This window comes from Lipotes vexillifer, unplaced genomic scaffold, assembly GCF_000442215.2.
Source record: "Lipotes vexillifer unplaced genomic scaffold, Lipotes_vexillifer_v1.1 scaffold1302, whole genome shotgun sequence".
NCBI lineage: Eukaryota > Metazoa > Chordata > Mammalia > Artiodactyla > Lipotidae > Lipotes > Lipotes vexillifer.
The window spans coordinates 448,738-476,562 of NW_006788595.1; the positions used below are offsets into that span (position 1 = coordinate 448,738).

Consider the following 27,825-nt stretch of genomic DNA (forward strand, 5'->3'; position numbering starts at 1 on the left):
AGGCCAGAAGTGCTTTGGATGGCCAGGCAGGAAATGGTAAGAGGTGGCTGGCTGTAGTTACTGGCAAATGATAAGTTCCCATGTCTGTGTGTGTAAGATATAGACCAGTAAGCCTCCTATAAAAATATTCAATTTCTTTGTCACTAGCTCTACCAATGTTGGATAAAATGGTAGAAAGCATCAACCTGATGCTTCTGGGTTAATATGATGGCAGACAAAATTGGGTCATTGATCTTGAGTAGCAAGCTGTATCTGTCATAGTAATGGATGCTTTTTCCCCCTTTAACAATCAGTGCTTAGTTAGCTAATGATCACAAATAGGTTCTGATGACGGTGAGTAATGCTGCTCAAATAGGGCTGTATTATGTGGAGTACATCTTAGCCTTGGAAAACTAGAACATAGACTCAATCCCATATTCCACTTCTTTGCAGCATACTCTGTACAGGTTTTCAGTTGAATTGCATCATCCATAATCATTACTTATTGTGGTCCTTTTATCTTAACCAAACTCTTTGGTTGCAGCTCTACTAGATGGGGCTGAGATAGTGAGAATGAACAAAATAATGCTGCTTTTTTCTAAGACGTTGTCTCCTTTTTGTTATTTAGGTGTCTCTGTAAATGTATTTGACATAGATTCAAACACAGGCACCCCATTAAAGGCTTTGGTACACTAGCAATCATACTGAAAGCTTCAGATGCCTAGTTACAGAACTGAATGCAGCCATCAACACACTCAGAAGTCCTCACATTAGGGAAAGAGATGACCACCGTCTTTCGTCACCTCAAGCCATGTAAGGATGATCTAGAATCCACCCATGCCAACTGGCAGCCAGGCACACATCAACCTGCCCAGATTCTACACCTGCGGCAACAAGCCCAGTCAGACCAGCTGTCCTGAGAATGAGCTACTTGCCCACACACCTGCATCACAGTGGCAGACAAACGTCCTGCAAGCCGCTGCCCGCCACACTCCTACACACACTATGCACACCTAGATGAACACGCCTGAATATTCTTATTCACAAGGACAGAGACCCGACACTGTGCTCACACACGATTACAAACAAAAACACACGTGGAATTATGCATCTTTTTCATCCAGGGCAGCAAAGCGCACTTATTATACACAGGCTTTCATGCCCCGCCCAAGACCTTTGGAACAGTGGTTTGCTTTTCTCTGAGCCATGCACAAACTAGTCCTTCACCCCCGGGTGCGTGCCCAGCGTAGATAAAACAGCAACTCGGCTGCAGTCCCGTCGCTCTTTTCAGCTCTTTTCAACTCTTTTCTCCGCCTGAACTCCCGGGGGGCCGGGTGGCGCCGGTCGTCCACGTCCGACTCCGGTGCCCTCCCCGCCCCTGCCGCGCCACGGGGCGGGGCCCAGCCGGCGGCCAGGAAATGCCCAGAAGAGGGTGTCACCTGGGCAAGCCCGACGACGTGTTGATTCCCAGGATCGCCGCCTTCCCGGGTCTGGGCCTCCGAGACCCGAGCTCGATCGCGCTCACCTGTTACCCAGGCGCGGCCCCGGGGAGCCCTGGGACGCTCCCGGGACCGACCTCACCCTTCAACTCCACAGCCATGAGCAAGTTGGGCAAGTTCTTTAAAGGGGGAGGCTCTTCCAAGAGCCGAGCTGCTCCCAGCTCCCAGGAAGCCCTGGCTCGACTTCGGGAGACAGAAGAGATGCTGAGCAAGAAACAAGAGTACCTGGAAAATCGAATCCAGAGAGAGCTCAGCCTGGCCAAGAAGCACGGCACGAAGAATAAAAGAGGTAGGCTCGGGGTCTGGCCCCAGGCGTGAACTCTCCCCCTCCTACCTCCAGCCGTTTCCTTGGGGACGGTCCGGTCTGCCCCACAGCACCTGTCCCCCAGGCCACCAGATGTGCTCCCATGGCCTTTCTAGAAACTGGTAATGACCCCCCAGGGGCCTGGAGTTAGAGAGAGCTGAGCAAAGCACAATCCTAAAGGGCAAAATGTAAGGAGGCATCACATATCTCAGGAATCAAGATGAACAATATTTTTACGCAATATTTTAAAAACTCAAAGTTGATACAAAAGCATCCATAATGAACAAAATATCAATATTTACAAGAAAAACAGTATTGGTATTATTGATTCTTTTCTGTTGCAGCTGGCCCTTATGTGTTCCGCACAGTCCTTCTTTATTTCAAATTCGTTCTGAAATGTGATGTTTTGTTCATCGTGGATTTTTTTTGCATTAATTTTGAATTTCACAAATATTGCATTGAAATATTATTTATCTTGATTATTGCTTTTTTGGGTGCCCCCTTAAATTTTGCTCCTGGCTTGTCTCACCCTGGTCCAGTCCTGCTGACTTCAATGCTAAATATCAACTTTTCTGCCGTGTGTTTGTATTTTGAATTGCACATTTTAACTTGCTTGTAAATCTCCATTGAAGTACATTCTAGTATGTTCTGGTTTCCCTTTTCCTCAGCTGTTGAAGACTTTAGTTGGCTGCTGTGCAGTTGAGCTATTATACCAAAAAAGTAATGTCGGAGAATTAAATATTAATTCTATCACTGGCTTTTGCCACGCGGAAAGGACTTTAAGTCAGTAATGATTCTTGGTGATCCTTTTGCACCTTGAACCCTTTGTTCTTTGCCAGAGTTAATCGGTTTCTTCAGTGTATGGCTCTCTCTATAGAGAATAGATCTAAACAGCACCCGTGGCACATATAAAAACCCAGCAAGAAGTTGAAGTGATTTGCTTTTGTAACACAAGTTCAGTGACAGACCCAGAAACAGAAGTGGCAATTTAGGACTCTGCTCACCACCAAACCCTGAACTTGTATCCTCAAGTTGGGCCTCTTGAGTCGTAATGAAGCCTTGGGAAGATTTAGTTTGCCCTAAATGACCCTGCCATTGTTTAACACAGGAAAGGAATCGTGTCTCCTGGAGTAGACCTTGAAAATTCTGCTCTTTCCAAAAAAATGACATTTGTGCCCATTTACTACCAACAACAAAAAGGCCAAGTTTCATTTTCCTCTGCTCTTGCATGTAACTCTTGTCCACATTATAGGCTATTTTAGAGTTAAGTGCTAGTTTCTATTTTTACTTCGTGTCTGAAATATTTTGGGATGTTATTAAATGGCAATTTCTACAGAGACTATGCCAATATGACTTGCTAAAAAGCCATTTGTTGTTCTGTTCCTGGGCCTTTCCTCTTCAGTTTGATGAGTACTCTGCCATTTGCTTAGAGTACCCATCAAGGTACTCTGTCAAAGGTTTTCTTTTGTTTTTTTTTTTGATTTGTTATCCACTTGGATCTGTATGTAGCTTTATCTACAGTGGTTGCTCAGTAAATACTGGCTTAAAAAAATCTGAAAAATGAAACGTCTGCTTCTATGAAGTGGTAGAAATATAGATTTGCTTTCAGAAGAAAAGAATGTAAAATAATATAACGTTCTTGAGTTGGCAACGCACTAAATAAAGTGTCTACAAGTAGACTTTATAAAGACACCAAAAAAAAAAATAAAGGCAACACTAATCAGGAACATCAATCTAACTTCCTTAAATCAGACTAGCTAGAGATGTATCAAGTGCAAATAATCAGTTGGTTTCAGAAAAGCTATTTATTTTTCATCATTTATCCATGGGAACTTCATTGGAGTTGGCCCAAGCCTGATTCTACAGTGGCGCTGGAAGTAGGAAGAGTCTGGTTAGCATGAGGCCATCTGTAATCTAAACTATGGAAAGAATCCAATCACAGGCCATGCGTTCGAAACACTGTCAATATCAACATTTTCCAAATAAACCAAATAACTTCATATGCATATGGTTACTGTTTTCCGTTAGCCCCCAAGAAATATTTTCACACACATAATAAGGCCAAATATACTTAGTACTAAATGGGTCTTGTGCTACACAATGTCCGTGTCAGAATGGCCGTAATTTACCTGTTAATCAGAGCGACATATGTATGTGCAGTTAAAGTTTTACTTCTAGAGGTGGTTAGTCAGCTAACATGCTGTCAAGAATACTAGTTGAGTGGCCAGCTAGTATCACATCAGAAAGGGCCATACTCCCAGCCAGTACAAATTCTCCCATGATCTAGCTCTCTACAACAGAAGTTTTGACAGCATTCTCAATGTCAAAAATGGATTTTATTGGTAGAATGAATAACTCTTAAATTAGCATCATAAATGTTAGAAATGGGATCTCCCTGGTGAAATTGTGGGTATTCTAAACATGCGGTTTGGCTGAGATAGTTTAGAGATAGTTCCTCGCTCCCCACGTAAGAACAGGCGTTAAGAATGTGCTAGGTGTATAACCAACAACGTTAGGATGGTACCCGGGGCTTGATCAAATCAGTGTAGTGTCCAGTTCTTGGTTCAGGTGGATGTCTGAACTCCCACAGAGCACAGCACCCTGCCAGGGAAGGTCGCTGTCTGTGTTCAGTGAGCCTTTCGTATAAGGTGTGTTAGACTAAAAGGACATAGAGCTGGGACTTCACTGAGCTCAGAAACAGGTTGAGAAACTGTTTTTTGCCTGCTTGGCCAATGTATGTTTGTTTAATAAGTGTATCTGCAGATCTGAGTCTGAAACTTGCTTTCATTGCAACTTGTAGCAAGGCTGTGCAGTGGTAGCTAATTCTTACTTCAAACCTATTTGGCAGTTACCATAATCTACCAAAAAGAGCCTGAGTGGGCACCACCAAACTGGTTTTGCAACAGCCATGATATCAAGGCTCTGTTGATCTAAAAGAGGAACAATTGAAGCAAGATCTATAATTTGGTTAAAAACTTGAGAAGAGCAGACATTCTTTAGTGCAGTTTATTCAGAATACTATGATAGAACTCCTGCTTTATATAAGCTAGTAATCTGCTTTGTGGAAAAGCAAATTTTTTTATACGTCACTTAATTTTTTTCCTATTTTTGCTGAGCACTGTCATCTAGAGCAGTTTTCAGTCCTGGCTGTATATGAAAGTCACCTTGATGCCTGCGGGATCCTGCCCTCATAGATTCTAATCTAATTGGCTGGGGTGGGGTTTGGGCATCAATATTTTTTAAAGGTGCCCCCAGGTGATTTTGCCCTGTAGCCAGGGTCAAGGATGAGAAAACTAAATCCATGGTAATGTTAGTGGGATAGAAATACAAGGTCTCTTAGTCTTGAAGTGCTTCCTAACTCTTTTCATATCATGGCACCCATGGGCACCGATAATGTTTGTATGTGTCACTGGGATAACCAAGGACCAGCAGCTCGAGGACTCTGGGCACCCCAGGCTGGAGGCCTCAGGAGCAAAAGGCATCAACATTTTATTACATTGCAACTCCCTCCTGCCACACAAGTTGGTGGAACACCTTAGAGGTCACTGTTCTAACCTCCCTTATGAGTTTTTTTTTTTTTTCTTAATAAAATCATTAAGAGATGGTCACAGGGATTTGCTTAAGTGTAATATCCCTACGTCAATGTGTAAATATCTGATAGAAAGTAACTTAGTGTTGTAGTCAAGAGCCTGAGCTTCAAAGCAGATAGCCCTGGGTTTGATTCCTGGCCCTGTCCTGCCACTTAGAAACGGTGTGACTTTAGACCATTTACTTGGCCTGAGTCTCAGTCTCTTCATCTGCATAATGGTGGTGATAAAGTTGATCCTCAAAGGTTTGATGATTAACGACATTACTGTGTAAAGCCCTCCATTCAGCACTTTATATATATCACCCTTTGTGATAACATAGCTTTTTTTTTTTTTTTTTTAAAGCTGACATCAGTTTCCTAGTAGGATCCACATACTGGCTCAAATTTGTCTTCTGGAATAACACGGAATAAATCTACTCCATCTGTCATGTGAAGACCTTTCACATAGTTGAGGACAGCAGTCACTTGCCTGAGTCTCCTGTCTGCAACCCCACCTCTGTCACTTCCTCAGTTACCCCTTCCCGTGCTGAGCTTTGCTCACCAGGGCAGGTCAGTCAGAGAGTGAGCGCCCCTTGACATCTTCCCCCTCGGTACCACTCTAGTCTCTCCCCTCACTCTTGTGGTGGCCCTTTTGCTTACCTTTTCCCAGGCAGAACAAGAAATCCAAATATGTAACTATGTGAAAAGGGGTGGATCCAGGCTGGAGTTATCACTAGGCCTCAGGCTGTTGGGAAGTGGACTTACAGAGGTAAGAGGTTGAGACAGAGAGGAAGTGAATTTGACCAAAATCCCTCCTCAGTTTCATTTCACAGGATTCCCATGACAACTCGGAGCTGAGGTCATTCAACGTCTTTGCCAGGTGTCTGTTTGGTGAAATGAGACCTCAAGGCAGAGAGTCTTGTGTGCATAGCTGGCTCACTTTGAGCCCTGAGGTGTTTGGGGGCAAGGATGAATTTGTTTTCAGAGTCATGATGCAGTTTGGGGCTTCCTTGGAGTCAGGATGTGGGCACAGTCCCACTAGCTTAGCTCAATGCTGGAATCTCTTTGGGCTTTTTATGATAGTTGTCACAGAGCTGAAGTCTGCAATCTCAGACACCGGGGACCAGAAGAACTTGGTAAAGAGAACCACATCGGTATCAGCTGGTTGAGTGCCAAATTAGTGAGGGCAAAAGCATGGCTCAGGTAATAGGAGACAGGCACAGACTGCAGGACCCAGATGGAAGTTCCCCTGGGAGATATCACTTACCTGGCGACCTCTTTTCCTAATAGCATTTCTCAAAATGTGGGCCTCAGATCAGCTGCATCAGAAGCCCTGGAGGATGCTGCTTAAAATGTACACTCAGAAGGATGCCCCTAATAATTATAATTTAGGGTTGAGTGTAGAGTTCAGAAACCTGAACTTTGAACAAATAACTCAATGATTCTGATGCAATTTGAGAACCTGTATGTATTATTTAATGGGCCGTTAAACTGGGAGGCACTAGCTCTTCTCTCCTTTCTTCCTCCCCCCCCCCCCCCCCCCCCCCCCCCGCTGCTCCATGGCATGCGGGATCCTCCCGGACCAGGGCACAGACCCATTTCCCTTGCATCGGCAGGGGGCCCCCCCCCCCCCCCCCCCCCCCGCTCTGTTCTCTTGTTTCTCCTCTCCTCTGGCATCACTCAGACACCCAGATGAGAAATAAACCTCCCGCTGTGTTAATTGCGAAGAAACACTCCCAGAGCTTCTGACAAGTCATCTTATGCACTGGAATTAGTTTTCTTTAGGGAAGTGTATAGGGTACTATGACTCCACAATAGTTGTGCAGGGTCCCAGAGTCCCCCAGTATTCAAATTACAACCAGGCATCACAATAGTGTTCTGTTTGCCTCTGATTACCCAATTGTTGTACCACACTCTGCGAATTCTGGGGCCAGGGAAAAGAATATTCCTGGGGCATCCAATACCTGGATCTTATTCTCAGGTCAACTGCCCATTTCTCTTCTGGAAAAGACAGATCAATAGAAATGCGACCCTTCCTCAACCTCCACCCTCAATTTCCTCCCTCACCTCAGGAGCTCCTGTCAGGCTTTACCCCCTGGTGGAAGGGGACCTAAAATGTCTGGACCAGTCCTGGAAGCCCTATTCACTTAAACTGTAATTTTAAAATGTCTCGTTTTCTTAATACCTCCCACTCCCCTCTGAGCCCTGGCAAGGATGTACAACTGGACTTGGAAAGAATTAAAAATCCCAGCCAGATTTACCCTTCCCCCACTTTTTAAAATCAATATTTTAAACTTGCATTCCGTGTTTTACATGTATTTCTATTCAATATCATCTTATTTTCAGTTGCCTTAAAATTAAGATTTTAAAATTCCAATTTCATTGGCTTATATATGAGCCATTTCTTTTGGTTGAATCAGTCACAAATTTATTCAGCTGCAGAGCTTTCTGGGTGATTTTGGTATGTATAAGGTTAGAAGGCCAGTGGATGGTCCATATTTTTTCTTTAGTCATCATCCAGTAACCCAAAGAAAAGAAGCCCATGAGATTAGTTTTTGAACTAAATTTTCACCTTGTGAACTCATATTGGCTTCTAGTTACCACTGGCTTCTTTTCTACTTCCTCAGAAACTAAAGTATAGAGTGTACCTGTTCTAGAATCATTCTTTCAAGTATCTGTGGTACAAATTTTGACAGTTTGCTGACCTATCACATTGGGTTGGCCAAAAAGTTCATTCGGGCAAGGAAAACCCTGAGCAAACTTTTTGGCCAACCCATAGCTTCTTCTATGAGGGTAATTGGGACCGTTTCTTGTGTTATATAACTTTACATCTAGTTTATTTTTTTCCTTCATGAATTTGAAGCTATAGTATAAATATTGGAACATTCATTTGTTATTATTCTTCATTTAAATTCCACAAAGCTGGAATAGAGCACCATATTTTGGGAAATATTTACATTCAGCAAAAATATAATTTTCCTTGATTTATGCTAGTTTGTAGTTTACTGAATCAGCCACAATAAAATAGAATAAGGTAGAAAAGTTACCACTAACACCATGATTATGCCAAAATCATATGATTTATGCAGTTTCAAGAAACTACAACAGGAGATTACTGTGAACTGTCCTCAGATGTACTTAGTATTACTAGTATGTTTCTCAGTATTTAGGGCTACTTATTTCAGATCAGATTTTATTTTCAAGATGACAGAATAAAAAACAACTCAAAACACATAATACTCTAACCTATGCCTATAAGGCAAGGCATCTGATTCTGAGTTTTAAAGTTTATGATGCTTTGCTTTGGGGGTCAGTTTTGGAAAGGGCATGAATAATCTATTTTGGTATTCAATTTTTGTAATATGCTTAAGTACACGTGAATCTATTTGTGCTCTTAAGGGACAAAATTATCACAATCACTTAAAATATATAGATAATATTGAGGTTTTTTATTTTTAAACTACACTCTCAATCCTCTGCTTTAGCAAACTACATCCAGAACTTATAGCATATACCAGTAATTTTAGTTTCTCCTACTTTTTCTAACTATAATTTTATAGAAGTTCTAACACATACACAATTGCTCAAAAATTTGCAGAAGGTGAAGGAAAACAAAAACAAAACAAGAGTCTGGAATAAATGTAAAGCAAATAATAAGCCATTTCCTGAGTAACTGACTTTCTTGTACCAGAGATTTTAATTACTTACCTCAAACAAGTGGTATTAATAGAGAATTACTTATTGGAAATATTTAGGACTTAGTACGAAGTTTATATGGTCATACTTTAAAGCAGTAAGAGCTCTTAAACCTGGACCAGTGGCTCTCTCAGCCCACTGCTAAGCCCTTTTCTCAAATATTTCTATCTTGCGGGAATTTCCAGTGAGAGAATGGGGAAGAGCTAAAGCCCTGCCCATCATCTGCTCTGTGCAGCCTCCAACGCCTCTTCTCAATCTAGCAGTCTAGTGACTTAAATACCAACAGTGTAATTGCTACCCTCAAACAAAACAAACCCAAAAAGGCAAGCAAGGAGGAGTGGTGATTTTAAAAGTATAGGAAAGGAAAAGTTGATTATTCTCTGTTAAAATTTGGGAATCCTTGTATTAGGAGTTATTTAAAAACTTAAAATTGAATATCAACCAGTGAGCTTAAATTAATAAAGTTTACACTTTTATATTTGGCTTACATATGAAGTTAGAGAAATAAAATTTTGCGACCAAACATTTTGGACATTTCATTCTCTATTTGAACATGAATTTCTAGTGAATCTTTTTGGTTCTTTCACAGAGCGCTATATGCTGCACAGTCATAATGGGTGTGTCTTCTCTGCTGTAGCAGGAACATTGTTCAACAGGCCTTTCTCAGTGACCAGTGCTATTTATATTACCATTCTTTTTGTGTATTTCATTCATGTAAAATGAAAGTCAGTGTAACCTTGGAGTTTGAACAAAGATATTATCCTAACTCAGAACTTCTACTGTGTTGACTGAAGCAAGAAAAAAAAGTTATGATTATGTTAAGCCAATTTACACATATTTCAAAGATCATATACACAAGAACCTATGTTTTATCATTTTTGAGCAGTTTGGCAACTTTTATTCATGTAAACTATATTTACGTAAACTATTATATCTGTTGAGTGTTTTTCTCTCACTTACACTTGAAAAACTAAAGAATAGTACATAGAGTTCATCACCAATGTCAAAGTACACCTTTCTTGAAGAATTTAAGTTAGTAATAGTTACCTTGCTTTGAGGATAAGAATTATGTATTCCTCCAGATTTTTTTTTTTTTGTATTCCTCCAGATTTGTTGGTCATAGGATCTCTGGGGAATAATCATAGAATCATAAACAGTGGGAGCTAATGGGGGCTCTAGGGGTAAAGTTTGTTGGTTCTCAGGAGCACCCACAAGCCGTGGGCACAGTAGTTGGAACTATTGGTGCATCATATGAACAAGGAATACTTATTTACAGGTAGGAAATAGAACCACATTACACACACACACACATGTACACATAACACATATATACATATATAGATACATATACACACATGCACATATAAACACATGCATATACACATATTCATATATACAGACAAACACAAAGGTACACACACAGCATACAGAATTATATCCATAGGTACCTATGTCTACCCTGTAGAATGAAGCATAATCAGCTGTTTTCTGAGTTTTTCTATTTAATATTTGGTGGTTTCATGTTCATACTCTTTCCTCTATATTCTAGGCAATAGCAGGCCCATAAAGGTTACCAATTTGTGAGGTTACTAATAATACTAGTAACAAGTAGAAAACTTATTCATTCAATTGGTTATATATTCTGCCTGGTCACTTAACTGTGTCTTTACAAAGAATGCCAAGTAGATTTTAATTAATACATTGATATAGTGTTCCAATAACAAGTTAATTTTACTTGCCTGGAAATTGACCTTGGAAGCAATTAATTATGAAAAATAGGAATTTCGGTGGATATTTAAAATGAGTCTTTTTTACAGAGTGAAGTAAGTCAGAAAGAGAAAAACAAATATCGTATATTAACGCATATATGTGGAATCTAGAAAAATGGTATAGATGATCTTATTTGCAAAACAGAAATAGAGACACAGACATAGAAAACAAACGTATGGATACTGAGGGGGAAATGGGGGTGGGTGGGATGAAATGGGAGATTGGGATTGACATATACACACTACTATGTGTAAAATAGATAACTAATGAGAACCTACTGTATAGCACAGGGAACTATACTCAGTGCTCTGTGGTGACTTAAATGGGAAGAAAATCCAAAAAAGGGGAGATATGTGTACACGTATGGATGATTCACTTTGCCGTACAGCAGAAATTGACACAGCAGTCTAAAGCAACTATTCTCCAATAAAATTTTTTTTTTAATTTTAAAAAAAGGAAAAAATAAATAAAATGAGTCTTTTATGCAAGCATTTCTTCCTTTTTTGGCAACTCAAGCCTAATAGCACTTTTAGGTCATGATCTTCCCCTCTCAGATTTATCTCCTCTATTAATCTCTTGGGTGACGTCCTGGCAGTAAGAACTGCCTTATCTCCAAAAGTAAGTGTGAGCTTTTTAGGATGAGGAGAGGAACATCATTTTTGTTGGACAATAACTTCCATTTCCCTTGTCTCTTTCTATCTTTCTGCAGCTGGCTAAGGCCACCTCTTTGTAATCCTTTACCCTTTATAATATTAATCAATCACTCTTTTTTTTTAACACAAAATTCAGTACAACATTACTGGCTTGCTTCCAGCAATATTCCTTTTCCAAATGCCCTTTCCTCAGAATATCTCTTGTTTACTTTCTCCAATCTCATTTCTTTTTGACTGTTTTCTCAAGCATATGCTTTGCCATTGTATAATCCACTACATCATTTCTGTGGTCTAATCTTCTTTTAGCTTGCTATTTACCCTTTTTAATGACATTTAATATTGGCCAGACCTCTGAAAGTGTGATCTTACTTATAAGTTCCAGCTAGTGTGGCAAACTGGTGTGATTTGCTCTGGTTTCTCAGCCAGAAACTTTACATCATTTAGTAAAGAGATTTGCAGCAGGGGAGAGGGTCAGGGGCTAGAAGTAATATGTTTCATCATTCATGCTTCTTACTGGGCAGTGTGTTTGAGTATCTGTGTAGACAGTCACCCTGGCTTCATTACCTTCCCTGTGAGGTCTTCCCTTACCCTCCAGAGAGAGTGTAGTGTGTACATTCCTCTGTGTATCCATTGTGCCTTGTACGTGTCTCTTATTATTTTCCTCAATGTCTCCTATGCTACTTGAAGGATGTACCTTATACAAGTTGGTATCCATGGAGACACTTCCTGTAAGATGGTTGGTGCTTAATAAATGCTTGTTGAATGATGAATAAATGATTGAATGCCCGTCTCATATTTTGCCTCCTCTGAGATTGTAGCCTTATTTCTTTGCCCCTGCAGTGCCAAGCATGTGGTGGATCTCCAGTGCATACCTGTGGAGTGACTGAAATGAATGGATGAAGGATATTTTTTTTTTAAATGAAGAAGCCTGGGGAAAATTCATAATGGGTTGGCCCTGGACAAATAAATGAATGTTAGAATTTTCTAATATTTCCCCAGCTGTTTCCAATCTAACCTGTGACTTTGAACAGAAACATTTTGTTTTTATTCCATTTATGGAATGCTCATGGTGATGCTTACTCAGATTGTGTTTTTGGAGAACTATAATGAGTTGCCATAAATAGAACTATTGTTTAATGAAGTGAGTTGTATGTGAGTAAGAACGGGGCTTACCTTGAAGTTTCTCAAATAAAGCAACACGATTATGAGACTTCCCAGTTAAAAGCAAAAGAAGACATAACCAGTTGTGAGTGGCATGTCACTTAAGCCCTCTCTGGGATTAAGTCTTCCAAGCGTCATCTTTTTAGGCCTTCTCTAGAAATCATCCATTCCTGGGAGAGAGTAGAGCTGTCGTAATTCAGTTTCATATTTCACAGATAGGTTTGTTTGTAGTCACTAGATATGATGGTTCCTAAAATGTTCTTCCTTTTATGCCAACTAATAGATGAACAATGGCATGGATTTATACACCTTGAACAAGCAAAGAATAACAGATTGACCTTTCCAATCAAGATGCCCTATACATTATCTAAGCAATGAAACTGCAACTCATTTCTGCTATTTGAAGTTATTTTTCATAGATGACTGAAAGCCTTCCTCCTCTGGCAATGTGGTAAAGTTGCAGAGGGCTAGTTGAATTTTGGTTCAAGCGGGTAATTCTTACATTTCAGCCCCAGTTCTCAATGGGCTGTATAGTAAGGGCTTTTCGTGTATCCCTTGGAAGCAATACTTACCGGACATTGTTCTGCAGCTCTGTCACTGAAGGAACATCACTGTTATACAAAGAGACAAAACCCCTGGAAGTTTCTCCCCCACAAAGGAATACAGAAGTTTCCTTTGTTTTAGAAAGAATGTTTTCCAGGTTTCATCAGCTGCCTAAAAGCACATGTAGGAGTTTGGCAGATTGAATTGCACATTCTACATAGGTTAGATTACACGCCTCGAAAAGTGTCCTTCTTTGCTAAATCGGGAGTGATGCTTTATTTGCAACATTTGTCGAATGTCTTTGAAAAAAATACAACTGTTTCTTTCCTAAGTTGGTTATTAGAAAACAAAGTTAAAGCCTGTCCATCTCATGGTGGGCCCATGGCATCATCATTTCACATGAGAAATAGCTCACAGGGATGCTCCTCACATACACCTCTTGACTCTTTGGAACAGAAGCCTCCAGTCTTAGTGTTTGGGAGAAACATACTGTGCCAGAAAGAAGCCACAAGAAGTGTCAGGTGCCCTGGGGTCAGATCCAGCCATACAGAAATCATCTGTTTTGCTCACACAAGGTTTTTTTTGAAAAATGTAGCTCAGCTTTTAAATTTGAAGGATTTGGGATGCAAATCCAGATCTCTTGCTTCTTTTGATCGTGTGGAAGGCTGGGCGTGCAGTCTGCATGGCAGCCAAGGACTGGAGCCCAGTGGTGTTGCTTCCATAGATCAGGCTTAATCTCTCCTGGTCTCTGGAGTTCCCACCGCTTCCTGTTGGCTCTTTGATACTGGAGCCAGTGTCCACGCCATTTATCATCACTCTTGCACTATTTTTTATTGTTATAATAGAGGAATATTCCTCTATCTCTTTCTCACAGGTGAGAAAACAAAGGCCTTTCCCCTTAACCTCTCGTTCTCTCCTTCACTTACTTTCTTTCTTTTCTTTTTTTTTAACATCTTTATTGGAGCACAATTGCTTTACAATTGTGTATTAGTTTCTGCTCCATAACAAAGTGAATCAGTTATACATATACATATGTTCCCATATCTCTTCCCTCTTGCGTCTCCCTCCCTCCCCCCCTCCTTATCCCACCCCTCTATGGGGTCACAAAGCACCGAGCTGATCTCCCTGTGCTATGCGGCTGCTTCCCACTAGCTATCTATTTTACGTTTGGTAGTGCATATATGTCCATGCCTCTCTCTCACTTTGTCACAGCTTACCCTTCTCCCTCCCCATATCCTCAAGTCCATGCTCTAGTAGGTCTGTGTCTTTATTCCCGTCTTGCCCCTAGGTACTTCATGAATATATGTGTTAGCATACGGTATTTGTCCTTCTCTTTCTGACTTACTTCACTCTGTATGACAGACTCTAGATCTATCCACCTCATTACAAATAGCTCAATTTCGTTTCTTTTTATGGCTGAGTAATATTCCATTGTATATATGTGCCACATCTTCTTTATCCATTCATCCGACGACGGGCACTTAGGTTGTTTCCATCTCCGGGCTATTGTAAATAGAGCTGCAATGAACATTTTGGTACATGACTCTTTCTGAATTCTGGTTTGCTCAGGGTACGTGCCCAGTAGTGGGACTGCTGGGTCGTATGGTAGTTCTATTTTTAGTTTCTTAAGGAACCTCCATACTGTTCTCCATAGTGGCTGTATCAATTTACATTCCCACCAGCAGTGCAAGAGTGTTCCCTTTTCTCCACACCCTCTCCAGCATTTATTGTTTCCAGATTTTTTGATGATGGCCATTCTGACTGGTGTGAGATGATATCTCATTGTAGTTTTGATTTGCATTTCTCTAATGATTAATGATGTTGAGCATTCTTTCATGTGTTTGTTGGCAATCTGTATATCTTCTTTGGAGAAATGTCTATTTAGGTCTTTTGCCCATTTTTGGATTAGGTTGTTTGTTTTTTTGATATTGAGCTGCATGAGCTGCTTGTAAAGATGCTACCAGAAAACTACTAGAGCTAATCAATGAATTTGGTAAAGTAGCAGGATACAAAATTAATGCACAGAAATCTCTGGCATTCCTATACACTAATGATGAAAAATCTGAAAGTGAAATTAAGAGAACACTCCCATTTATCATTGCAACAAAAAGAATAAAATATCTAGGAATAAACCTACCTAAGGAGACAAAAGACCTGTATGCAGAAAATTATAAGACACTGATGAAAGAAATTAAAGATGATACAAATAGATGGAGAGATATACTATGTTCTTGGATTGGAAGAATCAACATTGTGAAAATGACGCTACTACCCAAAGCAATCTACAGACTTAATGCAATCCCTATCAAACTACCACTGGCATTTTTTACAGAACTAGAACAAAAAATTTCACAATTTGTATGGAAACACAAAAGACCCCGAATAGCCAAAGCAATCTTGAGAACAAAAAATGGAGCTGGAGGAATCAGGCTCCCTGACTTCAAACTATACTACAAAGCTACAGTAATCAAGACAGTATGGTACTGGCACAAAAACAGAAATATAGATCAATGGAACAAGATAGAAAGCCCAGAGATAAACCCACACACATATGGTCACCTTATCTTTGATAAAGGAGGCAAGACTATATAGTGGAGAGAAAACAGCCTCTTCAATAAGTGGTGCTGGGAAAACTGGACAGCTACATGTAAAAGTATGAAATTAGAACACTCCCTAACACCATACTCAAAAATAAACTCAAAATGGATTAAAGACCTAAATGTAAGGCCAGATACTATCAAACTCTTAGAGGAAAACATAGGCAGAACACTCTATGAAATAAATCACAGCAAGATCCTTTTTGGCCCACCTCCTAGAGAAATGGCAATAAAAACAAAAATAAAGAAATGGGACCTAATGAAACTTAAAAGCTTTTGCACAGCAAAGGAAACCATAAACAAGACAAAAAGACAACCCCGCATAATGGGAGAAAATATTTTCAAATGAAGCAACTGACAAAGGATTAATCTCCAAAATTTACAAGCGGCTCCTTCACCTACTTTCGTTACCTGCTTCCTCCTTCAGAGTTTAGGTCTCTGATTCAGGCCAATGGGTAGTTTGCGGTATGGAGATTATAGTGTAAGTTGAGATCTCACATCTTGGTGAATTTTTAAATTTCTCCCAACTCTTTTGAAGGGCAGAAACCATATGTTAATATAGGCATTCAAAATTGTGTCCAAACCAGAACTTGTTATTATTATGTCAGTTGCACTGTGTGGCTTGTGGGATCTTAGTTCCGTGACCAGGGATTGAACCTGGGCCCTTGGCAGTGAGAGCACAGAGTCCTAACCACTAGACTGCCAGGGAATTCCCAGAACTTATTGTTATTAATAAAAAATATTGACAAGGTTGGGTATTATAGCATGTGGCTCCCAAAATATAGTTCTGAAATCTTGTGAAGAATGATGAAGGTTTCTAATATTTAGTAATCACTCACTATGTGCCAGGCTAATTTCTTTACATATGTTATTTCATTTAATCTTTAACAATCGCATGAGTTATATTCACATTTTCCAATAAGCAGCTATGTAAGGCTACGTAGCAGTGGGTAGATGGAGCCTAGATTTGAAAGGAAACCTGACTCCAGGGTACAATGTTCTATTGTCATCTTCTAGGTGTTATTTTTATTGTTATAATTATTTTTCAACTGAGGGAACATCATTTAAGGAGAGTTAAGGTCACATTCCAAGGTTATTACACACAGTTTTTAATTGGTAGAGGTAGGATTAAAATGCAATGTTAGTGATTCCAAAGCCCCATCTTTTATATCAAATTGCATTTTTCAATTTATAGAAAGTAATCTAAAATTAATTGTTACTAGTAAGCGTGGCATATTTTTTTAATGAAAAGTTTTAAAAATTCTCAAAAAAAAAAAAGAAAAGAAAATACTTTTGGGTCAATGGGTATAGTTAGGTTCCAAATAAGTATGGACATTGAACCAGCCTGACGAGATAGGAAAGAGATGGACTTTGAACCTTCCACCTCTGGGTATGTTGGGTGGAGATGTGTATTTGGAGTTTAGCTTCTTAGGATACTCTGCTGTATAGTATTATGTATTGTACCATTGAAATGCAGAGCTGTTTTGTAATATTATGTTCCTGTTATGGTGAGTTAGGGTGAAAAAACAGGTACCTTGTTCCTCGGAGGTCTCAGAAATAAGATATGCAATCTCATTAATGAATGACTGTTATATAAATCACTATTATTAATAGAAATAATATCTAGTTGCTCAGTCTCTACTGTGTACAGGTACTTTATAAGGTGGTTTCCATAAATTATCACTAGTTCTTAGAACAATCACCCTGACTCTTGGAGATTATGTTCTCATTTCCAGAACAGCAAACTGAAGCTCAGAGAAGGAAAATGACTTATCCAAGAAGGAAAGTGACTTATCCAAGAATATACATCTATTAAGTCATGGAAGAAAATTTCACACTCTGACTTTGAAGGCCATACTCTTTCCGTTATACCATGCTGTCATGGTGCACAAAATTATCAAATTCATTCATTTAGTATTCATTCATCTTATCATCTCTAAAATGGACCAATAATAGTATTGGTCTTGTAGTTTTTTTGTGAGAGTTAATGATATAAATCACATAATGCACATAAAACACTTAACACCAGTTTGGCATCTAGCAAATGCTCAGTAAACATTGGTTTTTATTATGTACAGTATTTTGTTGGCCATGTGCCAGGAACTGGGGAAACAGATGGATAGGATTCTGTATCTTTCCACAAAGGGCTTATAATTAGTGTAGGGGAGATGGAATAGAATACATTTTACAAAAATTATAATCCAATGTAATATATGTCATAGTGGGTGTGGATCTACAGGCAGAGTGATAGCACAGAAGGTCAGCTGGCCGTATTCCTGCGTTCAGGAGAAAACCCTCACACAACTCTGGTCACTCACGTGAAGAGCCTCTCCACAGTGATATTGTATTATATTGTAGAAAGGCCTTTGTGCCAGTTGTTTTTTTTTTTATTTTTTTTTAGTTCTTTCCTAAAGGACAGATTAAATAAATAAATAAAAACTGTTCTTTAAATTAAGTGTTAGTGCTATTCAGCAAGGACAGAAATTGTGGTGTTGCACCTGGGGAGGGAAGTAGAGCAGAACCAAGTTGACCCTGGACCTTCACAGTGGGCGGAAAGGGGCGAGGAAAGAAAGTTGCCACTCATGAGGGAAATATAGAAAAGTGATCCACACCTTAAAAGCCTTTCTTTGGCAACTGTAAGAATCCCCAGCCTGTCTGCTTCCTCCCTACCCTTGGAAGGAAGCCTGCCTGTTGGCATAGCCCACACGCTTCTATAGAGCTCTGGGCAGCCTTCTCTTTCAAGAGAGAGACCTCATGGAGAAACACCCTTATGTAACTACGATTTCAACAGTTAGTTACACTGTTAAACTACAGTGTTCCCTGGCTTATTTTCTTACTATTACTTTTTGTATCCTATATTGTCCTTTCTTGGATTTTTTAAAAAAAATTTACTGGAGTAAAAGTATTTTTTTTGGAAACAGTGCCATAGATATAAATTCTCTAAATGCCTGTAGGTCTAAAAATGACTTCATTTTGTTTCAGACTTAAATAATAGTTTGGATTTTTACAGAATTCTAGCTTCAAAACATTTCAAAACTTTTAAGACACTATTCCATTGCTGTTGGATAGCCAGTATTTCAAACATTTGATAATAATATCAGTCTCATTCCTTTGTAGATAATATCTTTGCTTGTTTCTCCTCTGGAAACGTTTAAGATTTTCTTTTTTTACCTTGGAGTTACAAAATTTCACTAGTATAGGTCTAGGCATGTGCCTTTTATTTTTTGCTTTTCCCATCTAAGTGTTCAGTGAGTATTTTTATTCTGAAGAATCGTCTTCCTTCAGCTTGGGGAAACCATATTCTTTAATTTCTTTATTACTTCTTTCCCCACCGTTGTTTCTATTTTCTTCTGAAATCGTTATTTATTCTTGTATTATTATCCACACTCCCCCTGAAACATTCTTTCTTTTTTGAAATCCTTGTAAGACGGATGTTGGATTCCTTGGCTCTGTCCTCCAATATGTTAACTTATCTCTCTTTTCATTCTATGTTCTGGGAGAATTCCTTAACTTTATATTCCAGGTCATTAATTTAGTCATCAGTTATATTTATTCTACTTTTTGACATTTTTATTTTTTTAGTTATGTTTTTTTAATTTCTAAGAATCTTTTCTTGTTTTCTAGTTGCTCGTTTTTATGGAAGCCCATTCTTGTCTTATAACACAATAGCCTCTTGATCTCCCTGAAGATACTAATACAAGTTTTGTTTTTAACATATTCTATTTCCTACATTATCTCTCTTCTCTTGGGTTCATGACAATGTAGGATACAAGAAGCAATAGTAAGAAAATAAGCCAGCAAGCTCTGTTAGTTTAGTGTAAATAACTGTTGAAATTGTATCTATGAAACTTACTGCACTTAAGAAATGTTTCCTTAAATATTGAAAGAATAATTTAAAAAACTGGTAATCATCTGGAACTAATAAAAGCGAGATTATTTCAATCAAATACTGTGGGGTTTGGGGTGATAAGACAATCTTGTTTGGGGACAATACATTTTATAGATACTGATTAATTATAGATTCTGATTTATTTTCAACATGGATAGAAAACTTAAGTTTAATTATATGTGTATATTTTAAATACAAGGGTATCCATTAGAATAATTTAGTATATATAACTATCCCACAATTAAAGGGGAATAAAATGGACAAATGAAACTTGATCAATCTATATAAAGACAAGAAAGCAAAAAGAAAATAAAAATCATAACAAACAGAAAACACAATAAATATGATAGTAAAAAGACCATACTAGATGATATATCAGTTATTACAATAAATGAGAATAACTTAAAAACTTACATTAAAAGCTGGAGACTATCTGAATGGTTAAAAATAATTGCACACATTAAACACTCAATGCTATCTGTAATAGGCAATATGAAAAGAGAGCAAATTAAAAATAATTTTGAAATTGAGGTCCATGTAAAATTATTACAGGCAAATTGTAATAAAAAGAAAGCTGAAAGATTAATTTTATATTAAACATTAATATTAATATACAAAATATAAATTTTAATATATAAATATTAACTTTATATTAAATATTAATTTAATAGAAAACAAAATGGAATTTGAGGCAAAGGTTAAATGGAAGTCAACTAATATTGATTCATAGATCATTAATAAAATCCAGCAGGAAAGTATAATGGCTAGAAGTCTTCAGGCACCAAACAAAAAGCATTGGAATAAATATACTGAATCTGTTGGAAGAACAAGAAGAAATTGACCAAACCTATTAGAAAAGAACCTTCCCTCAGAAATCTCTGTTGCAATGACTTACATGTTTCACTCTGAAACCATAAAAATATTTGTGTTCTTTTGTCAATTCCATTTAATTATCTTCATATTAGCATTCTGCTGCTGCTGTTTTCCTGCATTCTCACTAAATGCCTTATCAAAACTCACATTTTAGGGCCTATTTTTTCGGGGTGCCTTCCAAGGTGCCATAGTGAAAAGAACTCTCTTAGTGTTGTGATTTTTGAAAGAAGCACGTAAGATTTTGCTAAGTGTTAATGGGAGGGTATTTGGATACCATTTCTCTGAAGGCACCAGTCTTTTCCCTCACCCGTATGCCATCTAATCCTTGAGAATGACTCTACAGTGTTGACTTTATGGACACTTATGATTAGATGTAACCTTACTGATCATCTCATAGTCACTTCAGACCAAGACAAGCTTGGCATCCTAGGCTTTGGACTGTCACTCACTGACTACCTTCAAGCAAGTCATATAACTTCTCTGCGTCTCAATTAACTTGTCTTTGAAATAAGAAAATAGGGCTAGAATAGATAGTCCTTAAAATTCTTTCTTTCTCTAAAGTTTTATTTTTCTTATTACGTGATATTTACTTCTATTTTATCTATTCTTTTTCTAAAATCCAATATTAACAGAAACACTTCTGTGGTATATCTTATAGACTATGAAATTTTGACTTTTCATCTTCTGACACTTGGCAGATCTTTGGAAGAATAACAAAATGTTTAAGGAAGCAGTAGTTGGTACAAGCAACTGAAAGGATAGATGCTACCCTTTAGTTTTTTATTTGGTATCCTCTTCGGTTTCAACGATACTGATTCCATGGTTGGTGCTGAGTGAACAGCTCAGCAAGTGTCTTGAGTGAGTGATTGGCTCGCTCTTTATAAATGTGGCTTCTCCCTTATTTAGCTGCATTACAGGCACTAAAGAGAAAGAAGAGGTTTGAGAAGCAGCTCACTCAGATTGATGGCACACTTTCCACCATTGAGTTCCAGAGAGAAGCCTTGGAAAACTCACACACCAACACGGAAGTGTTAAGGAACATGGGCATTGCAGCAAAAGCCATGAAAGCACTTCATGAAAACATGTGAGTGACTTTAGTCTCCCTCTGAGCCATAAATTCCCTCAGTGCTTTGGAAGTATAAAATGATCTGCACAGAAATGGGCTTACTCATTTGAGACTCTTTGACATGTTGGAATGGAATGTTCCCACAGAGAAAGAGCAGAAGTAATATTGGCAAAAGAAAAAAAAGACCATGAAAAAATAAAGGACATTCGTTTTGCCCTTAACGTTTCCCAGTAGCCTCACTATTGTTTGACACTCCACCTGCAAATATTTTCATTCTATAATTTTAAAAAGGCTTAAATGTTAATATCTGTAAAGGTGTTAGAACTATACAATAGTGGTTGTCAAATTTTGGGGGGCCTCAAAAATCACTACTAATGAGAACACAGATACCCAATTTCCTTCAAGAAAAGTAAGGATTGGGCCTTTTTGTTTTTAACCAAGCTCCCAGATGATTCTGATACTAAACAATGTTTGAGAACCATTGACATACAACAGTAGATAAAAGCATGGATTTGGGGTCAGATTTTCTGGATTATAATCCCAGATCCTGCCGACTGTCCTTGGACAAATTACTTTGCCTCTCCCTGAGTCAGTTTCCTTATCTGTAAATTGGAAATAATAATAGTACTTACTTCATGTGGTTATTGTGAAATTCAATGAGATACAAGATATACTGCACTTGGGAGTTCCTGGCACAGAGTAAGCGCTCAGTAATCTATATTCATAGTGGCAGTGGGGCTAACAATTTGCTTTATATTCACACTGAGAATCAGTGTCTGGGACCTAATCCTTTTCCAAAGTTAAATATCATAGTGAAGTTTGGACCAAAGGTATGCAAGGACAAAGAGTGACTGAGGGATGTAGAGAAGCTTCCATGGATGGGAAAAGGTGGGAGAGAGAGAGGCTGGGGTCAGTGAAGACATCTTTGCTAACATTTTCTTGCCTTGATAATCAATTGACAATCAGCCATCATTTTGACAGCTTCTGAGAGATCATTCAATTCATTATCAGAGTCACAGTCCTATATTGTTGCTGTAAGCTGGGTGCTAAAATGTATTACAAAATCATAGTTTTTCTCTCCAGGTAGTTTAGCAGCATCATCCCTGGGTGTTCCTTTTGAGAAAAATTCACTCCCAGGCCCAAACTTTAGCTGTACCTTTCTCATATGATTTTTAAATAAATAATCCTTGTATATTTGTTATAAATATAAGAATTGGAAATAAGGGGTGATAGGAGGATGGCAAAGTATTCTTTTTGATTACTACATGAAATTATGTCAAAATACTCAGCTTTTCCCATGTATAGAGTCTGGAAAACTTGTAAAAGATTTATTCCACTGGGAATCAAAATTTCAGTGTTAATTGCTTAATAATGAGGAAAATTGTCACTTCTCTGGTATCCAATCAGTTTGGCCTAGCTTCAGAGTTGGAGGAATGATTCAGAGACAAGGTACTGGAGAGGCAGCTCAGATGCTGGCATTCGGACACTGGCAGCTTCAGTGGGTGATTGGAGGCCAGTGGGACTTGGGTGCTAGGAACTGTCTTGACAGCAGCTGTCCGTCCTGGGCCTGTGATTCCTTTGCTGAAGTTGCTGATTCTTCTGAGGCCTTCATAGGCCTAATCCTGCTCTCATCGGTAATCTCTCAGACCATCAACAGCTATGGGAAAGTTCTCAGGGAGCCAGGACCTCAGACATACTAGGCAGTCTAGAAAATAGATCTCTAGTTCCAGAGTTCACCTTCTACAAAAAGCTGCCCTGATAGCAGCTGCTGAGAGCTGCCCGAGTTTATCTTAGTCACAGTGGTCCTTGGTGGCCCATGGTACCACTTCCTGCAGAGTTAATACATAGCAGCATATATTTAAATTTTACATATGCCCTACCAGACAAAATTTCAAAATGGGTCTACAAATATTGTTAGTTATCAAATAATTTGCCCTCTAGTGACTCCTAAATGTAATGGCTATCAATTTAATTTAATTTACATAATTTAAAATATATGTACGTATACAGAATTTTTGAAATGCAAATTCTTAAAGTTGATAAGTCTTATCACCCGGAATGTTTACTATCCTACTGAAATAACTAAGAGTTTATATTAAATTGACTCATTTTTCTAATTTATATCTAAATTCATAAATTTAAAGTAAAATTCTAAACTATTTCAATAAAATATTATTTCCCAGGGATCTGAACAAAATAGATGATTTGATGCAAGAGATCACAGAGCAACAGGATATTGCCCAAGAAATCTCAGAAGCATTTTCTCAACGAGTTGGATTTGGCGATAACTTTGATGAGGTGGGTGACACTATATAAAGAATGGAGTATGGTGGCTGCTAAAAAAGACAGCTTCCCATCATATGGAGCAAGCAGGTTTCTTTACACATTTCCTTAAATATCATTAAAGAATAAATTTCTTAGAAAAGTACCTGTCTTAAGAGGGAAATGAAGTGTTGGTAGCTCTGATTTAAAGGAAAGATTAATATAGTTTGGCAAATAGCCCCCTAATTAAGTTTTCAGCTATTAAGGAAAAGCAGCATGTGATTATGTAAAGTTAGTGACTTTTAATGGTTGAAGCCTAAAACCCCATTACGAAAAATTGATAGCTTGCACATCTGGGCCAAACAAAGCAGACTGGGTCACTTTGCAAGAAACAGATCATGCTCATGTTAAATTAGAGGTTAGGCTGCCTCTGTTCATTACTTAGGCTGTGAAACAAAATAAATGTGGAGTGACATTATTAACACACACATTCTATTGAGATTAATCAGTCCAATAATACAGGCTATAATTATAATGGTGGTGTCTGCACTGTGAATTTCAATTGTTCTACTCAAAGTACACACAAATTTTGAAACATTTCCAATTCTCAGATTACCATGGCAAAGGATCTGACTTCCTAAGTTCATGTAGTGTTAAAAATGGTACATCTAATAAGTAAGATGTAGTTCCACAGAATCCTTGAAAGTGAGAACTGGGTGTCAACAGCTTTTTTTTTCTAGTTTTGTTTTATTTTATTTTATTTTTCTCCATTCTACTTTTTTTTTTAATTGAAATATAGTTGATTTACAATGTTGGGTTAGTTTCAGGTGTACAGAAACATGATTCAGTTATACATACACATATATCTATTTTTTTTCAGATTCTTTTCTCTTATAGGTTATTACAAAATATTGAGTGCTGTCCCCTGTGCTATACAGTAGGTCCTTTTTGGTTGTCTATTTCATATACAGTAGTGTGTATATGTCAATCCCAAACTCCTAATATGTCCCTCGTCCCCCACTACTTTCCCCTTTGGTAACCATAAATTTGTTTTCTATTTGTTGTCTGTTCATCTGTTTCTTCAATAGCTTTTTAAAATAGTATAGACCAGGGGTTGGAAAAATGTGGCTTTCAGGACAAATCCTCCTGAAGTTCTGTTTTTGTATGGCCTGTTGAACAAGACGGTTTTTATATGTTTAAAGGATTGCAGAAAACAACAGCAGCAGTGACAATAGCAACAAAGAAGGCTACGAGACAGAGACCATATGCTGTCTGCAAAGCCAAAAATACTGCTGTCTGGTCCTTTCCAGAGAAAGTTTGCCTATCCCTGGTTAGACTAACAAGCACCTAATGAGTGCACTATGACATGGTGGAAAGACCTCTGGGCTCATTAGGACTTCTGGGTTGTGCCATTTATTACTAAACTTTGTGTAAGTCCCTTTACTTTTCTGACCCTTAGTTTTCTCATTTATAAAATGAAAATGACTGGATCCCTAGACTATCTCTAAAGTTTATTAAATTCGAAAATTCTTTTATCAATGAATAAATAAGTGTATGACACTTGAAGTTTGAAAATGATGGGGATGATTATTCTGTCACCACATATTTGCTAAAGAAAATATCAATATCTTTTCAGTGCCGTTGGTAACTATCAAGCACTATTGGCAATTCTGGGCATACATTCAGTGTAGGATAGTGTGTTCTGCTACTACTACATTTGCTATATTTGTTCTTAATTGTTTTGTGAGCAGAAATAGGATATCAGAGTATTCATGCTGAAGGTACATTATTCATTCAGCCTGTGGAACACCATAAAGCCCACAACTACACTGACCACACTATTTCACATGGCCTCATGCTATACATTTTCATGTTTATTTCCTTTTCATGAGGTAGATATAATGGTGGTCAGACAGTCATTCAGCTTACTGTATGTCTGATACATGGTGACTTGATCAAATGCTGTGATTGGCTTAAGGATTCCCACTCTTGGCTCATAGTATTGTTACTCTCATTTTAATATAGAATCATTATTTGTTTCTGTGCCTTTCTCCTACATTCAATATGCTCCTTAAATGTAGGGAATGTTGTTTGCACTTTGTCTCCCCAGCCCTGAGTTCAGCCAGGAGTGAGCTCTCAGTAAATTTGTTCCATGATGAATAAATGAAGAAATGAAGAAATCTCCTTGGTCGAATAAAAGAGTGTCTTAGGTCATTTCTAATAATGACAACCTCAGAATTCTGATGATGACAAATTTAGTTTTGACTCCCAACTTCTCTCAGGGGGGTTGGACTCAACCTGAGGACACTTAGAGCCAGTTAGACGTGAACTATTCATCTCAAGTCATCTCATATCTGTCATAAGGTGACTTTTACCTTTAAAGCCTCAAACTAGACTTGCCTCTCTAAGGTTCTTGGGACAGAGAATAGTTTAGGATTAAACCAGACTCTGGGGCTATTGCTAAAAGAAAAAAATACAGTGTACCTACCTTGAGTTGAAGCTTTCTTAACTAAGACACAGAGCATGATATTTACTAGTTTTGGTAATTTGACAAAGGAACAATAATATCTTTGATTCTTTTTACTTTTGGTATGTTATGGTTTTGCTATACCTGTTGTTTTATTTCAGTAGCACTAGCCCAAATGAAAATATTTATTGCCTCTAGTTAAAATCTCACAGATTCTTAATTCTTAACAGTAGAAAATAAAAGATACATTGGAAAAATGACAGGCAAGGTGTAAATTTCCTAGAAACTGTGGAGGTTATATATTCAGCAAGCACAAATTACTTGAAAAACTGTTGACTGAAGTATTATAAGATTAACTACAACAAATTTGCACAACCCCAAATATTCATATTTTAATTATTGCTCAGTGTTGCAAAACAGACTTAGTCTTAAAATAAATATTCCATTTCACTGGGTTCTCACATATCAATTGGGTAGCAGATGTTCTTGTTATTATGTTTGAGGAAACCCACTTCCTGAAACATTAACTCCCTAATTCTTTCTTTTTCCTCTGTTCAGGATGAGCTGATGGCAGAACTTGAGGAACTGGAGCAGGAAGAATTAAATAAGAAGATGGCAAATATCCGACTTCCAAATGTGCCTTCCTCCTCCCTCCCAGCACAGCCAGACAGAGTACCAGGTCGCATGTCTAGCACGTCCTCCTCTGCACATCGATCCCGAGCAGGTCTGCTCCCCATCTCAACCACCTGTGGTCAAATAATTACCTGAAATAATAGCCAGGCCTATGCCTTTTAGCACTTATTTTTCATTGCATAAAATATACCTTTTAATACATAATTCATACTTGTTTTCTGTGCTGAAATTATGAATGTCACCAATTACTAATTTTTGTCCATTTTTGTTTGTTTGTTTCAGCATCTTCCAGGAGGGCAGAAGAAGAGGATGATGATATCAAACAATTGGCAGCTTGGGATACTTAAAACAGAATTTTTGGACACCGAAATTAATGAGCTGTACATAAGACACAAAAAATGTTTTTGCCAAATATAGAAGTTAACAAAGATTCTGTTTTATATTTATACTGGATGAATAATTGTCTTTTAAGCCTCATAGGTAAAAATTAAAAAAGGAGGCATGTGTAGGTTTAGGATCTGGGATGGAATGGGACTTCCTGGTAGCATTTTGGAGGATCTCTCCATACTGATGGGAGGGGGCATTCTACTTTGTTCACTATTATATTATTTCCAGTCCTGGCACATAGTTGGTACTCTCTATATATTTGTTGAAAGAAAACTGAATTCTATGAACATATAAAATATATAACAGTTTATAAGCAACTTAAGAGTGACATGTTTAGGAAAGATGGGGAAAATAACTTTCTTTCCTATGAGAATGCAAGTTTGCTGTGCTGTATCCATGTTGTAGCCCAGGGTGAATGTATAAGAAATGTATCTCTTATAGGAGACATGTTTGCAGAGAAGTCTTGTGTGAGTCTATA

The 27,825-nt window shown here is 38.1% G+C and overlaps 1 protein-coding gene across 1 annotated transcript; it reads left to right on the top strand.

Annotated features, from left to right (window-relative positions):
* Positions 1 to 1,399: 1,399 nt before the first annotated feature.
* Positions 1,400 to 27,629, top strand: CHMP4C (charged multivesicular body protein 4C). The gene is made up of 5 exons (XM_007461695.1): positions 1,400 to 1,767; positions 21,439 to 21,616; positions 23,782 to 23,896; positions 26,886 to 27,051; positions 27,243 to 27,629. The coding sequence occupies exons 1-5, from the start codon at positions 1,578 to 1,580 to the stop codon at positions 27,305 to 27,307; spliced, it is 714 nt and encodes a 237-aa protein (XP_007461757.1). The 5' UTR covers positions 1,400 to 1,577; the 3' UTR covers positions 27,308 to 27,629.
* The last annotated feature ends 196 nt before the right edge of the window (positions 27,630 to 27,825 follow it).